Raw genomic sequence first — 17,991 nt, forward strand, 5'->3', positions numbered from 1 at the left:
TGAAAGGACTAATGTGATTAATTTTAAATCTTTCGAGAATGATTTTGATTAAATTTATCTTTTGAGAACGAAAATGAAAATCGGAGTATTTTTTAAAGACGATTTTGACTATCAACTCAATAGTATAGTATCAATTCTAGTATTACTATGAATACAAAATTGTACTATTCATGTAACTAAACACATTTGATGAACAATCAGAGACAAATAATAACTAACTGAATCCAGCTAGGGAGCAAATGAAGTATTTGTATAATGTGTATAATAAGTTATTTATTTAGCCCAATACGAGTTAAAAAATGAACATTTAAGGTAAAATACTACTAATTTCTCAAACACAATACACTCATACTATCCATAATAATCATTTGGATACCAAAAATAATAAACATCTGATAGCTAGGTAATACCATGATAGATATTTACTAAACAGAAGCGAATCTTTGCTGCTATGCTACCTATGATGAATTGATGATCTTGGCCGTTTTCGGCCCCAAGAAGGATAATTTACTATTTCCGAAAAATATGAAATAAACTCTTCAACCAGATCTTCATGGCCTCTTAAAATTGGAACAACCTTCACAAGTCCAGTAAACATAAAGAAAAAGAAGAAATAATCAATATATATATATATAAAGATATATATAAAAATATAGTAGAAAATTTTGGAGACAAGTAGTTTTTAACAATATTGACTAATATTTAGTCAACACAAATACTAAAAAAGTTATCTTTAATAAATAAATTTTATTGATTTATGTGTATAAATTTTAATAAATATGAATGCAAATTGTGCTAATTTATATATATAAACTCTAATAACAAACACAATAGTAAAGAATAATGCTACATAATCAGCAAATATTATTATTTTTAGCCAATAATAATTTATATTCATATTTACATACGTTTTATATACAAAAAGTATATAATATGCACTTATATTTATTAGAATTTTACATACATAAATTAATATTGTTTATATTTATGATATTTACATAAATATTTTTTAGAATTTGTGCACATAAATTAGTACAATGATAATTTAATATTTGTGTTAGACAAAAAATAATAAAAAATACTAAAAATTACTAACTTGCACAAATTCCTTTTATAAATATAGAAGTAAATTATTATTAACTAAATATTCGTTTAAAATAATAATATTTATTACTCATGGAACGTTAATTAAGATATAGTGATAAGAGTAGAAACCTGATGGAAAACCTCAGGTCGAGAGATTTTTCCCATTCTCCACAATTTAACTTTCTCTCGAATGGACTTCCCAAAACCATAACGACTTTCAACTTCCAACCGAACCTGCATGGATGCATGCATATGAATGCACAACACTATAATCATCAAAATATACCAAAGATTTAGCTATATACTTGCATGAACATTTTTATTACTAAGAATGATATATACCAGTGATTAATAATTGTTCTTAAAAATTATAATAATATTGTATAATGATCCAATTGTTGTATAGCTACATATACTTGCATGCATGAACATTATTATAAGTAAAGGCTACTAATGTTCACATATTTATATATCTGTTGTTATGTTCAAATTAAATCATATCCTCACAAAGGAATCACTTAGATAAAGACGTTTAAAATATTTTTTTTAAAGATATTTTTTAATAATTAAAATTTAACACATATAATCGATTAAATCGTGTTATTTTTGTCAAAATTAAATTAGACAAATTGATTTGACCGAAAAAATGATAAATCAAATTTTAAACTGGTCTAAATTAATATTATTTTTTTTATAGAAAATAACTACGATACTTTATTATAAAAAATGACTAAAAAAATTTTCAATATATATATATATATATATATATATATAATAAGAGTATTTTAATCATTCTATATAATAAAGTATCGTAGTTATTTTCTATAAAAAAATATTAATTTAGACCAGTTTAAGATTTGATTTATCATTTTTTCGGTCAAATTAATTTGTCTAACTTAATTTTGACAAAAATAACACGATTTAATCGATTATATATATTAAATTTTAATTATAAAAAAATCTTAAAAAAAAACGTTTTAGGCGTTTTTATTTGAGACTCTTTTCTCAAAATTATTGTCATATGCATTAATTTCCAAAATAAGAAAAGAGTATATATGTATATGGGGGAAATTAAAGAATCATAATCTTTATTGTTTGCTTGTTGCAAGTTATTAAGTAACAATATAATTTGCACTACCTCATAATAATGCATTATTTTACCTTAACTCCACGGACAAAGTTTAAAGCTTCTTGAAAGTCACGTTGTTCCTGATTCTCCTCCACTGGAAGCTGTATCTGATATTGAGGGGGCAAGAATTCATTAAATCCCAAAATTAGATGATCATGTCCTTCAAAATTTTCTTTTACTTCTGTTGTCACACCCTGTATATCAGTCCTACAATATATTATTAATTGAAATTAAAGATAGAGAAGGCACAAACATTAACATATCATATAATAAAATAAAAATTTCTATTATTCTAGTAACAATAATAATAAAAGAACCTTCTTCTATTATTGTAATCTCGGAGAAGTTGCATAAAGCGATGATAGTCTTCTATCTTATCTTGAAATACTTCTTGCACTTGTGCCATACTGCCATATAATCAATCTCTTGCTTCTTCATAAGTTGCTACCATTTTAGGTTTTTCATTCTCCTAATATTAAATCACTCTTTCACTTTAATTCATGACAATAATAAAGAAGTCATGATCTATAAATTTAGTTTAATAGAATAAATTTAATTACAATTTTAATTTTTATTATTTTATCGTATCTTATCTTATTTTTATTTTATCTTTTATTTTTTATAGGCAAATACTATATATATATATATATATAATTTTACATTTATAAATTTTAATTAATAAAAAATACATCACAAAACATTATTTATCTTTTGATTGGGCATTACACTACTCGACAAGATATCATATATGCCACTCAAAAATTAAGTCAATTTATAACCTCTCTTACTGAATCTCATCTTCCAGATGTTAAGCATGTGTTACGATGTATAAATTAGTTTCGACAAGAATTTTTTTCAAGAGAATAAAAATTCAGTTTCTGGGCTTCAGTAATTCTGATTGGGTCGGATGTCATAACACTCGACGATCTTTTTTATTAGGCGGCTCTTTAGTCTCTTGGAAGATCAAAAAACATACCACCATTACCGCTCATCCGCTCAAGCAGAATCCAACACAACTTATGAATTTCAATGGATACTAAATGTGTTATAATTTTTACACATCTCTCTTATCCGCCCACCAATTTTATATTGTGATAATCAAAGTGCTATTCATATTGCTGTTAATCCCCATTCCTTCATCTGGTAGCTGACTTCACCAAGCTTTTGTCTCCTCAAGCCTTCTATCTTAATCTCAACTGTGTTCTTGACATTTTTCATTTTCCAATTTGCAGGAGCATTATAAACTACTCTTTCACTAAATTAACTAGTGACGATAAACATTATTTTTAGACAAATAAATAATTAGTGTTGATTAATTATAATTGCATATTACTAATTATTTATAAAACTGATGCAGGCCAAAATCTGAATTACAGCCCAAATGGAATGGAAAATAAAATAAGGCTAATGGGTTAATGAAATAAACAAAGCTCAAAAGGAATCAAAGCTGAGAAATCAAAACGGGCCAAGATAATGGATACCCGATCCAAGGCCGAATTGATTTTAATTCCCTCCATCTTGCCTTACCAGAAGCAACGTTCCTCTCCTCTCTAATTAAGTCACATCAAGGCTTCAGAAAAGTAAGAAAGAGAAAGAGAGAGAACTTCTTCCACAAGCCTTTCACCGAAGAAGAGAGAAAGAGAAAGATTAAGCTAGAAAGGAAAATATCAAATCACCCAGATCAAACCAAATCTAGCTTTGGTTAAAGGTAACCCATTTCATCTTGCATGCATCAGATTCTCTTCTCTTCTTTCCAACTCTCTGCTCTATCCGAAAATGGTATTCAAGGGAAAGTTATTCTCTACCCTATTCTGCTTCACATCTACTGTCACAAGTGATACTTGGGGACCAAGTAGTTTTTCAATGGCTAAGATCAAGTTGACCATGAGAAGATTTCTATGGTTACTGCTTTGTGGCTTTCGGTCAAGACGAAGAAGTCATAAGCAAAGTTTCTACTCTAAGGTTTAATAAGAAAAAGTGATTTTGTGGGTTGGTGAAGCTCAAGGCTCAAGGTGTTGACCTTGAAAGAAGAACTCAGTAACATGCAAGGAGAATAAAAGAAGACTTCCTGCTCATTCAGAAAGCAAGGAGAGAAAACCAGAGTGTGAGAACAGTGTTCTGAAGTTCCTCTACTTGGATAATGCTTACTTTCAAAGAAGCATTCGGCCAAGACTGAAGAACTGTATCTGAGGTTTGCGAATTTGGTTATGCACATAGCAAAGAGGCTGCTGATGAAGTCAATCTCCTTCATGTTTTACTGATTGTAATGTACTTTCAAGTTTATCTTTCTGTAATTTCTTGTGAGAAAAGGCATTGTGAGAAAACTCAAGTAAAAGCCATGAGTGAAAAGGCTGAGTGATACACTTAAGAGAAAAGCCTAGAGTTATTCTTCTGATTTCTTTAGGTAGGTTAAGTATCTTGTATCTTATACCTGTTTGGTATTCCTTTCTTAGTTGGGTTAGCACTAAGAGTGAATAGTTAGGAGTTAGCATAGCCAATGTCAAGTTAGGTTAGAACTTGAGTGTGAAATTGGTGTATGTAATACTGTTAACTATAGAGAAATTCTTCCATAATTGTGGAGGAGACTGGATGTAGGTTGCATAACACAAGGCAACCGAACCAGGATACATGCTGGTGTTCGCTTTTCTCTTCTCTGCTGAGTTCTGTTTCCTGATATTCATGAGACAAAAATAAATTGTCTCATAAATTTTCGCTGCTGAGTTCAAACTGAATCAGAATTGTAATTTTGTTCAAAAGAGTCATAACAGCAACTTAAAAAGGAAGGCATAGATTCAACCCCCCTTCTCTAAACCTACCACAATCTTCATATACAATTTAACAGAATCAACAGAATCAACTGCTAACCAATAACTGATTCGAACGAACTTCAATCCAGGTTAACCCACGTGCTGCTTCCTGATGATTAGACTAATTAATTATTTTTTCTGTAAAATAATTAACATTTTAATTTTAGTTTTGTTTCTCATAAAATTTAACTCATATATTTTAATCCATATTAAATATTTAATGGAGAAAACTAAAGTTTTGACGCTGCATGAGCCAAATAATGTCGATAATGGGTTAAGAACTCAATTAACAAGTTGCAAGATCCGTTAATTTAGAGAACAATTTAGTTTTTTCTTTTTTAATTTAATTTTAGGTAGATTTTTTGTGTTTACAAAATTTTTGTTTAACTTATCTAAAGTAGAGATAGAGTAAAATAAAACTCACTTCTTTATTTTTGAAGCCTATCAGTAAATGTAAGCACTATAAAAAAGATCTTAATTTTAATAGACTGATAGTATAATATGCAGTCTTTGAATCATATTTATTTTTAATTATTATTTCTGATGGGATAATATGAATTTAAACAATGTATATGTAATTTTTTTTAGATTGTGCTTATGGGTGAATAAATACAGATTTGATTTGCAATATTTGCAGCATAATTTGAAAGAAGACAAGACAATTCACAATTGATGTTAGCATAATATATAGTAATTCATTTGTCTCACAAGTAATCATATCCGGTTTCAAAACTTAGCCGAGACCAAATTTGTGTGCCACCGTGTGTGAGCGTCGATATAGATCAATTTGTAATGTTATAATGTCTAAGATTAGAGAATGTCTGAAAAAGAAAATCTTTACAACTAAACTAAAATGATTGGAAGTTAGAATTTTCTGGTGGAACCACTTGAGAACTTTCTTCAATCCTGCCCAATTTGTTATTATCTCAAAACCCTCTCCAATTAACAATTTCTCAGCACTCTTTTTTGGGTCTGTCTTAAATCAACCTATACATTTTGGACGTTTCTGATACACCATGATATTGGAAGCATTGAATTATGTTAGCGAAAGATCCAATGGTGTACATTTATTCCATTAACAACTTGTTAGAAATTAGGAAAAAGAATAACAAGTCTTTGAATATTTCAAAAGCTCTCCAAGTTCATTGTGAGGTAGACCAAAGCATTGAAAGTGGCTTTAGAACCCTACCCTGCCTCCACGGATATTTAAGTTGACACTTTTCTCCTTCTCCTCTTTGCAAGCTTGTTGCTCCACGGATAGGTGCATTTTTGAAAACAATTTCATTCCTGTGTTTCCAGACACACCAGAACACAGTGAGGAACAACACTATTAGCCAATCATCCCTCATGTAATTAGACCTTCATTAACTCTACTTTTGAGACTTGAATATGCAAAATTCTTAATTTTTTATTCAATTTAAAAACAATAACATATTCGACTTCATTTGCATTTGTAGTTAAGAGTCTTGATTTTGAATCAGCAACTAACTTTTTTTATTATGCTTTTGCATCCTATGACTATTTTTTCAAATAGTGTTTCGATGCATGAGGCAGTAATTGGTAACTCTCCATCCATTTCTTTTTCCACCCCTTGATCTATATCCATGTCCTCTGCCTTCAATGCTTTCAATCCATGTCCTTCATTCTGCAAGGACTCTGGATACATAACAATCACAGTTTAGCCACAAGGTGAAACTAAAATTGTTCATTTGAGCAATAATAATAATAAAAACAGGGTGCATATATTATAAGATAGCAGAAGAGATAACCATGTCACGTACTTTTATTCATGACGCCAGCAAAAAATCCTTCTGCATGACAGAACTTGATTAATGAGAAGAAAGAATTTAAAACAAAAAAAAAATGATTTCAAGGAAAAAGAAAAAAGAATAGGTTGAATATTACCATTCTTCTCGCATTGTACCAAAAAATCATTAAATCCATCCATAAGATCTGGAAATTTCCCCAGCAAATCACCCACCTGGAAGAACAAATAGTGAATGATCAGATCAAGATAATTCTAGCCTCAGCTTTCTTCACACCAGATTCACTAATAAGTAATAGTTATTGACAGGTTATCTGGTTATGGGAACAAAACAAGTAATGTAGCCAAGAAAATCAATATATATAAAAGCAATGCTACATGGCCAGCAAATATTATCATTTTTGGCCAGCACTTAGCCAGTCATAATTTGCATCCATATTTTCAGACGTTTTGCACACAAGTATATAATTTACACCTATATTTACTAGAGTTTTGTACACATGAATCAATACAATTTGCACCTATGAATCAATAAAATTTACATCCACATTTTTTAGAATTTGCACACACAAATGAGTAAAATGACAATTTAATATTTGTGCTGGCAAAATGCAGGTCAAAAATACTAAAAGTTGCTGGCCCCCAAGAGTTTCTCTATATATAAATTCATCAACCATACCGATGACTGCAATTCTTGTCGGGTAATTATTTCCCTGCTGTAGAAAAGTAGACACTTCAAAAATTCCTGGTAAACCTCAGGAGTTCGAGATTTCTCCTTGACTTTTTCAAGGAAAGCACCGACTTGACTACACATACCTGTGGTGATCAGAAGTTGGAGTCTATGATTTCAAATATTTAAAACATTGCATAGAAGTTCAAAGCATATGTTTGGCAAGGTAAAAGAAATTCTGAAAATGTTACAACATACATCCGTGATCAAAGTATTGACAAACTCACTTTTCAAAGAGCTTTTATCTTCACAAGTAGATGACATAGGGCACAGGTCAAACTTTTCATGTTCATCATGGAATGGTTCAGCACCAGGGTCCTCATTAGAAGCCATGGTACTTTCTTTCTGTCACAGAGAAAGGGAAATATTACCTGCTTAATAATTAACTAAAAATCAAAGGGACACACAAATAAGCTGAAAGATTACCTTTTCAACATCCATTGGTACAACAGCTGGCATTGCATAGCTCTTATCAGGAAGAAAACGAGTAAACTCCTCAAGAAGATCTTCATGGCCACGGAAAAGTGCAGCAACCTATGTAAATAGTAAATAGTCCCAATATGATCAAAATGAGTATCTAAATTCATACCCTATCAATACTCCAAACAAAACAAACCGCAAAAAACAGAGAGAAATAGAGGCCAATACAAATTTGCCTGATGGCAACACAGAGACATATACAACACAAACCTCTAAGTGAACCTCAGACATAGTCTTGGTTTTCTTTCTGTACATCTCCAATATATCAAGAAACGACTTATAGACGCTGTCATCGCCTTGAAACCGGCTCTACATGAAAAGAATTCAATCCCAGTTAAAACTGTCCAATTCGTGTTGAATTTGCAAAAAGTATAAGAGCTTTAAGCAAGTTGCAACAATTGATTGTTCAACAATACCAATATCAATGCCAAAACTTTTTTCTTTTGGTTTCTTGTGCACAAATGCAGCTTGAAAGGCTTACACATTCAAATTCAACAAAAACTTACCTTGACCTTGCCCACAAAATTTACAGCTTCAACAAAATCAACAGGCTTATTCCGCTGAGGTTGTTCATCCTCCAGTGGAAGTTCAATTTCATGTTTCTTAGGCAAGAAGGCGTTAAACCCTACAATTAGATTTCTATGCCCTTTAAATAGCTTCTTCACTCTTGCTACGACACCATCTGTATCAGTTCTACGTATGAACAAAAGAGAGACAAATCAATTTTGCTAATAGAACCAAGATCTCTACTCCTAATAATACAGAACATTTGCATGTCCATAAAAGAAAAGCTTGGAGGAACTGCAAGACAAAATAATGAGGTCCAAAATGATCACACCTTTGAGCCTTGAAATCTTTCATTACTTTTAAAAAGTCAGCATACTTTTTCGGCTTATCATGAAACGCATCCTTCACGGTCTTCAGGTATTTTACGGCATCATCGTGGGTCAGTTTCTGAACAGCATTGTCAATCGCAACATGGGGTTGCCCCGAGCTTCAGTCGAAGAAAAACTTTAGTTAGACAATTTGAGAAATCAACAAGAAAATTTCGGCACATTATCAACCCTATTCAAGCGCATTTTAGTAAAAGAAACATCTGATCTTATCACACTAACATGTTTAAGCGACATTATTTTGTTAAAAAAGATCTTTTTTCAATGAAAAAAGATTTTTTTAATTTTTTAACGTATTTGACAAATTTTTAGTAGTAAAAATAAAAGCACTAGTAAAATAAAAAAAAAATCTTTTTTGAAAAGCTGTAATTTACATTTTTTTTAAAAGATCTTTTTTCCTTAAAAAAAATATTTTTCTTGTAATAAATAAATAAAAAAGTACTTTTATATTGTTATACCCAAACATAATTGATAGATAAAAAGACCTTTTTACATGAGATATCCAAACATAAAATTATTTTTACTTCTCTATAAAATCTTTTAAAAAAAGATAACTCGAAAAAAGATCTTTTCTTAAAAGCTAACCCAAACAAGCTAAGTCAAAACATCAACATAAGGGGCTTAAAATAATAGTTCAGTAAGAAAAACAATTAAGATTCAACTGCTTCATCAAGCAAAAATTATCCCATCACACCAAAATAATAACAACGAAAAAAGAAAGCCACGAAACAAGACAAGCCAAAAAGCAAATTCAACTTACGGTTCTCCTTTAGAAGATACCATTGGTCTTTTGATCTGAGAACTTATGTAAGCATCCAAGTAACAACCACGAGCAACATTTCCAGACCCGAATTGCAAACAGATCACCATGCACAACAAATAGCCAAACAAATCCCAACAAAAACACAATCAAAAACCATAATTTGCATTACTTCAATGCAATGCAACGTGGTCACAATTTGCAGCACATAATAATATAAAAAAAAGAAAAACAAAACGAAATTAAAAAAAATTTACAGTGATTGTGAAGTGCACGAACTGCAGATTACCCTTCCACAGCAACGTCTTTTCTCTACACAAAAAAAAAAACCAGATAGATATGTGAAAAACAAAACAATACAAAACAAAAACGAAGAAAAACAAATTGAAGCTTTGTTTAACAGTTTTTTCATCTGTGATTATTTTAACACAATCAGAACCTATGATTGTACCAAAGAGAAACACACCAATGTTAGAGCAAAGTTTATCATTTTCGAAGCTACAAAAACAATAAAAAAATGAATTTTATTTCTGCTCTAATTCATTTCTCTCTGTGCAGAAATAAAGGAATAGAGAGAATAAAAAAACGTACAAAAACTAGAACGTGTGAAGTTTGAGATCAGAGAGTTGACAAATGTGTGTATGCGTATTTATATCATGCGTAATTGGGCCAAGCAATTAAGAAAATTTGGACGTAAATGTTTTTCACTCTATCTAATCTTTCTCAGAGATTAATTTCTACATCTATATATTTTAAATTTCAAATTTATTTATGTCTTAGGGTTCTGACCAATCCCGTAATTTTCTTCTTGGGCTAGGAAAAGAATTAGTCAATTAGCACGAAAGTTAGTACCCACTGTTTTACTAAAAATTGGGGATCAAATTCTCGTGAGAATCAAGATTAAGAGTAGCCTTAGTTGAGTGGTTAAACTTAAAATTTCAACCTTTTTTTTTTTACTAATAACATTGTTGGAATCAAACTTAATAATCCATAAATAGTGATTCGCTTTTATTACGAGACATTTGTTCCTAGCCATTTAAAATTGTTTTCGTAACATGAGAACGATATCGTATCCACTTTGTTATTATCTCAAAACTCTCTCCAATTAACAATTTCTCAGCATCCTTTTTCTTATTCTATCTTTAAAGACTTTTAAACCCAACTTTAATTAACTTTCCTTCTTTTGTCTTTTTATTTCTTTTATCGTATTGATCAGGTTCAAACCGTTGTAATTTCATATAAGCACACTGGGTTTAAAATCTGACAAGGTCAGACCAATTAGGAGGCTTAGTTGCTAGTAGGCCGAATTGGTCTATTTATTCTCTGAACAGGATTTAGATGAGGTCTAATCCTAAAACTAAGGGTTATTTTTTCTTTTTTCTTTTTTTTTAAGATACGTTGTACAAACTCACCCAAAAAAGAGAAAGTCTACTAATTTATAATCTATTTCTTTTAGTATTGTCATCAAGAATTCGTCACAAATTACAAGTTCTTATCAACGCAACATTCACACCTCAAAAGTATAACAACTAAATTACACAATTGTTACAATCACAAATACTAAAAACACCATTCATAAATTATAAAGATTCGTATCTCCTCTTCAACCATCCAATGCCAAAAAAACATCTTACAAGAATAGCATCTTTCTAATTTAGATGAGGTTGTTACAACACCCTTGGCCTTAGACGATGTTATGTTTCAACATATTGTTTAGGGGGTGTTCATGGATCGAATCGTATTTGCAAATCTGCGTCCGATTCGAAAATTGCGGATACGATTCAATCCGCAAATTGATCAGATCGGATCGAATCCACACCTTTACGGATCGGATCGCAGATATCTGCTCTACATCCGTATATCCGCAGATACGTACAATAATAATTAAAAAATAAATATATATATGTTTGGTATTATGTTTATTTGTTTGTATGTTTTAGTTAATAATTATTATTTATTATTGTATTATTTTATTTTTATTATTTAGAAAAAAATTGATTAAAAATATTTTAGGAATAAATAAGTTTAAAAGTGTGAAAAAAATATTTTTATTGAATTTTTTGTATAATAATATAATTAAAAAAAATTCAATTATACGGATATATCTCATATCCGATCTGATATGACACTAAACAACGCAAATATCATATCTGATCCAAACTGATCACGTATACCCTATTATTGTTGGAGTTGGAAGAAATGTAACATATATTTCACTAGAGAAGGGGATGGAGAATTGTTTAATGTAAATATGCAAACACATGTTTTGTTATTGTTCCGATTTTCTTGGATGCATTAACTTGCCACTCATGAAATCCTGCCATGTTTCACAAACAATCAGAAAATCTTCGAAAAGAAATTAACATTGTGTGTGGGGAATTTATTTGATATAACACCCTAATTCCTACACCCCGCACCTAAAATAAAGAAAAGAAGATGAAATTGCATCCAATGGATTATGAAACAACCTTGTATTGTCTCTTGCATTAATACTTTATTTGATTTCCTAAGCCTGGTAAATTAAAATAGGGCAATAACCAACAAAATATTTTTTTGAATTTTTTTATTTCGTTTTAAAATGCTTATTTGTGATTATATTTTTTAAAGAACTTATGAAGTTTACAATGAAATTCTTTGGAAAAACCTATCAATCTTTTTATGTAAAACTAAAATATTAGATGAATATAAAAATCAGTTATAAAATATATATTATTCAGTATATATTTTATATTTTACGATAAAGTACATTTTTGGTTTTTGGATCAAATCCTAATTTGATTCATAACATCATCTGTTTAAAATTTTTTTAAATTAAAATAGGACGTCTAAAATATTAGAGACTAAATTAAGATTCAACCCAAACGATTAAAATAATATTTTACTTTCAAAAATACTATTTGTACACCAAAATTAACCACTAAAATCGGCCACCAATGTATTTGTGTATAAATAGTATACATGTATAGTTTAATTCATTTTCAATGTGTATTTGTATTCTAACATGTATTTTAGACTGGTGGCTGATTTTGATGTACATGTAACATTACTCTTTTACCTTATATTTTATAGGGTATAGTACTAAATTAGTCCCCTGAGAACATAATCTTGTTTTGGTCCTTAAAGTTTAAAGTGTCTTATTTGAATTCAAAAAGATTTCATTTAGTTTCAATATAGTTCCACCGTGAGGTCAAAATTAAATAATTAACGAAATGTCTTACATGACAACAGTACAAGAATAAAGTCGATAATTTAGAGAATAAGTATAAATTCTAGTGGCACAAAATTAATCGTGGATGTATCAATACATTTATTTATCATTTTTCTTACAATTTAAATAAGATATTTTCTATAAAACTAAGAAGAATGATAAATAAATGTATTGATGCATTAATTTTTTATCTTTGAAATTTATATTTATTCTCTAGATTATTAATCTTATTCTTATTCTTGTACTACTATCATAAAAGATATTCTATTAATTATTTAACTTTAATTTCACAGTAAAATTACATTAAAACTGAATAAATTTTTTTTAAATTTAAATAAAATATTTCAAACTTTAAAAACTAAAACAGAATGAAGCTTATTTTATATTTGCCGTGCCCACGTTTCCAAAACAAATAGAAAAAGTATACTTGCTCCGAGTCAAAATCGGCAAGGCTCCACTTATTGTGGCGGCCACCTTAAGAACATGATATATATTTTGAAGAAATTAAATATGATTATTATAATATATTAAACCTTTATTTTTCATAAATACATAATAAATTTATTAAAGATTTAAATTTTACATATTTATTTATAAATTTTTTTAAATTAATAATTTTATAAAAAATCATGACACATATTAATTAAATTCTTAAAATTATTTATTATTTTCTTGTATCAGAAAAAGTAGTAAAACAATAGATAAATCAGGATGTTTAAAAAAAAATATATGTATATAATGCTTTGCATTGTTGGCATATAATAATAATAAATACTAATAATAACATAACATTTTATTAAATCAAATATTAGTTATATTTTAAAATTGACGTATTTTTAATTATTCATGTACTTATTTAACCATTTACTATTTTGTAAATATGTCTAACAATAGTTACCCGAAAAATATATCTGACAATATTTTGGATACTTTAGTTTAATTCAATGCTAGTACGTGGATTAAAAAGGTTAAACAACTTGAGAAGCTAAGAGGAACTCCAACGGTTCAAAAATTTTGAAATTCATTTACTGTGCGTCAGTAAAAAGGAAGGATCTATTATTGGAGCAAATAAATAATGAGTTTTTTCACAAATTTCGGAGCAAGAGAAGCCCTATTTAGAGGGATTCTGTCTCTCTCAAAAAAATAATATTTTATTAATAAAATTAATATATATATATATATATATATATGTATTGAACCGTTACATATAGTATACTTCGTATACATCATACATATTAACGTTATATATATAGTATACTTTATATAATTAATTAATTATTATAATTATTAATAAATTAAATATGATTTAATTATTTAATATAAATTATATTAAATAATTAAATCATATTTAATTTATTAATAATTATAATATTTAATTAATTAAATGATTAAATTTTTATTTAATTAATAATTTATATTATTATATTAAATTAGCCGTTGCAAAACTAGCCGTTGTAAAATTAGCTGTTGGAAACTAGCCGTTACTATGTTACTGTTATTATTAATAAATTAATATTGTATTACTCTATATATACCACTTAGATACACTTCTATTCTCACACTCTTTACTACTCTTCCTCATCTTCTTCCAAGTTTACAAAATCAAAGTTCTACTACTATTATTTTTTGTTCGAAAAAATGGATCCAAACCAACTCAACTCTTTCTTCAATTACTTACAAAAATTTCCTCAAATTCCAAATACCCAACAATCTCAAACCTCAAACACTCAAGTTCCAAATCAAAACTTCACACTACCAAATACATTTCAAAATCCAAATCCACAAAATCTTTCTAATTTCAATTTTCAAGCTCCTTATAATAATCAGTTTCCTATATTCCAACCGCAAAATCAAAATTCACAAACACCCCATTTTCCATTTTCATCCATATTTAACCCCTCTATCGGAAATGTTACTCCAACTTCCTTGCCGTTTCCAACTCAATTCAGTGTATCAAGACATAACGCAAGACATAACGCATCTGGTGTTGGCGGCTATTCTAACCCATCATCTCAGACTCCTATACAATCTAGTCCAAATTCGCAATATTCCAATTTTGCCAACCCTCGTGGATTAGATGCTATCGACTTCAATGATGATGATATTGAAGATCGGAGGCAAGATAGTATTCAACACTGGCATTGGGAAGAGGATGAGATGTTGATCAGTGTGTGATTAAATGTTTCAATTGACCTTGTAGTTGGTACCGATCAAAAGGGGGAAACATTTTGGAGTCGAATTCATAGCTACTGTGTAGAATTTTGCACCGACATGACAAGGGGGGTAATTGCATGTAAGAAACGATGGTATAAGATCAACAAGGCTGTTGCACAATTTGCTGGTTGCTACGATCAAGCTAGTCGAAACATAAGGAGTGGTTCGAACGCTGATGATATAAAGGAGTTGGCTTATAAACTTTATTCCACAAATTATGGTCAAAAGTTCACTTTTGAGAGGCATTGGAACATGCTTCGGTTGGGCAAAAATGGAGAAGCCAACTCCCTACACAGAGTGGCGGCTCAAAGAGAACTAAGGTTAGTGCAACTGGAGCATACTCATCCTCATCAAACCCAGAAACACCGTTGGCTGACGAACCCAGTGTGGACTCTCCCTTTGCCCACAAGGATCAATGAAGAGCAAGCGAAGAGGTAAGGAAAAAGCACAGATGTCTGAAGATTTTAGCGAAAGAAAATCATCGGTTGTATAATGCTGACATTTTCCGATTACTTTGCAGATGGATCAACAGAGATCGAGAAGCAAGACATGATCGCCTTTTCCAAGATTACTTTGCAGATGAACTAGTGTATAATGCTGACATTTTTCGACGAAGATTTCGAATGAGAAGAGATGTGTTCCTTCGGATAGTAGACGCTCTCTCAAACGTCTATCCATATTTTCAACAGAGGGTTGATGCAACTAGAAGAAGAGGCTTGTCGCCACTTCAGAAATGTACCGCTGCGATACGGATGTTAGCATATGGCGTAGCATCTTCAGACCTTTGGATATGGCATGCATTCTTTGGAGTTTTTGGTTCAAATAATGATATCAACGTGTTAGATCGTTCTCCAGTGTTTGATGATATTCTAAATGACCGTGCTCCGAAGGTAAATTATACTATTAATGGTAATAATTATACAATGAGATACTATTTAGCAGATGATATTTATCCTAAATGGGCCACATTTGTCAAATCAATCTCAAAGCCACAAGGTGAGAAACGCAAGTTATTTGCACAATACCAAGAAGGGCAAAGAAAAGATGTGGAACGAGCATTCAGAGTGTTGCAAGCACGCTTTGCAATTATACGTGGTCTAGCTCGTTTTGGGAAAAGAAAAAGCTTGCCAACATAATGAGAGCTTGTATTATATTGCATAATATGATTGTTGAGGATGAAAGAGACAGTTATGCAGGAAATTTTGCTCAAGGCTTAGAGTATGATGATGTTGAAAATGACTTATCACAACCTCAGTTGGGAGAGGAAGATTTTGCACTATACCATCAATTTCTCCAAAGAAATGCCCAACTTCAAAATAGGCAGTAGCATAGACAATTGAAGGAGGACTTGATTGAACACATATGGCAATTTCACAATGCTTGTCGTCAACTATAGAGTTTAATTATGTTTTTCTTTGTATTAAGTAATTTTACAAATTAGTGTAACCCCGAATTATCTATTGTGTATTATTGTTATATATGAATTTATTTAATATTAATATCTTTTAATAGTGAATTATTTTTAAATTTAAATATTTAAATTATATTATTTAAAAAATTAATTATATTAATTACAAGTATTTTAATTAATTAATTAAGTAGGACCACAACAGGAACTAAAGTTAGTTCCTCCTAATAGAGAAGAGAGAGATGCTTTGAGTTCTTATTTACTGTTTATGACGCAAAAGCTGATGTGGAGTTACTTTTTATGACAGGTGGGGCATAAATAGAAATTGGGATGAGTTCCCTACTGGAGATGGTTTAAGGAAGTTGGATTATTGTGCTTTTAATTCTTTTTGTTTTTTTCTGATGATACAAGTAAACTAAGAAGGTTTTCAAGCTTATGAGCATGTGAGCAACGAAAAAGTATTAGTTCATATTAAAAAAAAACTTTACTTTAGGTTTTAAAAACAATTGCTGAAGTAGAAAAATAAAATGAACTAAATGAATAAAAGACAATATAACACAATGAAATCAAATCAAATAATATAATCTTATTAATTAATTCTTATTTTAATAAGATATAACAATAAATAAATATAACACTTTTGGTTGTTTTAAAAGAATATTATAAAAGAAATTGAGTTGGTCATCTTTCATTATATTTCAAGAAGAACTTTCGGAATAAGTTGTATTATGACATCACTCTTTGTTTCATTTAAACTTTTTTTTTCCACGTGCATTTAGAGTTACAGATACAAAAATTATATTTTGATATATTCCAACGGTTTTTGTAAATATAATAATAATTTAAAATAATTATTTACCAAACCAAAACTTGCAAAATCACGTTATATCATAAATTATAGTACAATATTATTATTGAATGATAGTTAAATTATATAGAAATTATTATTAACAGTTATCGTGACAAAACAAGTTTTGCTTAGTGACAAACTGCTATTATATAGTTTGTTAATAATTTAAAAAATAACTAAGATTAAAAAGCAATAAAATTAACACAGAAAAATAACGAAAATTAACTTATAAAAAAATTAGGATACAGAGTTTAAGAAAATTTGCATCCTCATTAATATTTGTAGTGGGGTTAAAACTTAAAAGTGATGATAATATGGAATTACCTTTTAAATATTTAATATAAATAGGAAAAAAGAAATTAAACACTTTTGTTAATGACCCTAAATTTTTTTTGCAAAATTAAAATAATACTTTAGTTAATGTTTAATTTTGCAAGGGTACTATCCTGTTTATCTCTAATACAAACAAGTTAACTAAATTTAAAAATTAGTTAAAAGGTGGAGGACTTAAATAATTTGCAAAAAGAATAAGAGCCCGTTTGAAAAATAACAAAAACTTTTTTTTTAATTATGAAAAGTCATAATAAGCATGTTTGGTATCATTTAGAAAAAAATTTTAACTTTTCAAAAAGTTAATTCACAATTTTTTAAAAAAGTAAAA

The 17,991-nt window shown here is 29.4% G+C and overlaps 1 protein-coding gene across 6 annotated transcripts; it reads right to left on the bottom strand.

Annotated features, from left to right (window-relative positions):
- Window positions 1–5,692: 5,692 nt before the first annotated feature.
- LOC112791855 (paired amphipathic helix protein Sin3-like 3) lies at window positions 5,693–10,331 on the bottom strand. Of its 6 annotated transcripts, none has more exons than XM_072213220.1 (12): window positions 9,908–10,186; window positions 9,651–9,692; window positions 8,836–8,991; window positions 8,504–8,690; window positions 8,208–8,306; window positions 7,944–8,051; window positions 7,745–7,862; window positions 7,467–7,603; window positions 6,928–7,003; window positions 6,804–6,833; window positions 6,512–6,678; window positions 5,693–6,309 (listed from the first exon to the last, which is right to left on the bottom strand). In XM_072213220.1, exons 1-12 carry the CDS (start codon window positions 10,060–10,062, stop codon window positions 6,304–6,306), a joined length of 1,281 nt encoding a protein of 426 aa, XP_072069321.1. In that variant the 5' UTR covers window positions 10,063–10,186; the 3' UTR covers window positions 5,693–6,303. The 6 variants fall into 6 exon arrangements, with proteins under 6 accessions (XP_072069321.1, XP_072069323.1, XP_072069324.1 ...); XM_072213222.1 differs by lacking the exon at window positions 5,693–6,309 and adding an exon at window positions 10,242–10,331 and having other exon boundaries at window positions 6,413–6,678; window positions 9,908–9,962; XM_072213223.1 differs by lacking the exon at window positions 5,693–6,309 and adding an exon at window positions 10,242–10,297 and having other exon boundaries at window positions 6,413–6,678; window positions 9,651–9,685; window positions 9,908–9,962.
- Window positions 10,332–17,991: the final 7,660 nt, after the last annotated feature.

The sequence above is a fragment of the Arachis hypogaea genome, chromosome 13 (assembly GCF_003086295.3).
Source record: "Arachis hypogaea cultivar Tifrunner chromosome 13, arahy.Tifrunner.gnm2.J5K5, whole genome shotgun sequence".
In the NCBI taxonomy this organism is placed as follows: domain Eukaryota; kingdom Viridiplantae; phylum Streptophyta; class Magnoliopsida; order Fabales; family Fabaceae; genus Arachis; species Arachis hypogaea.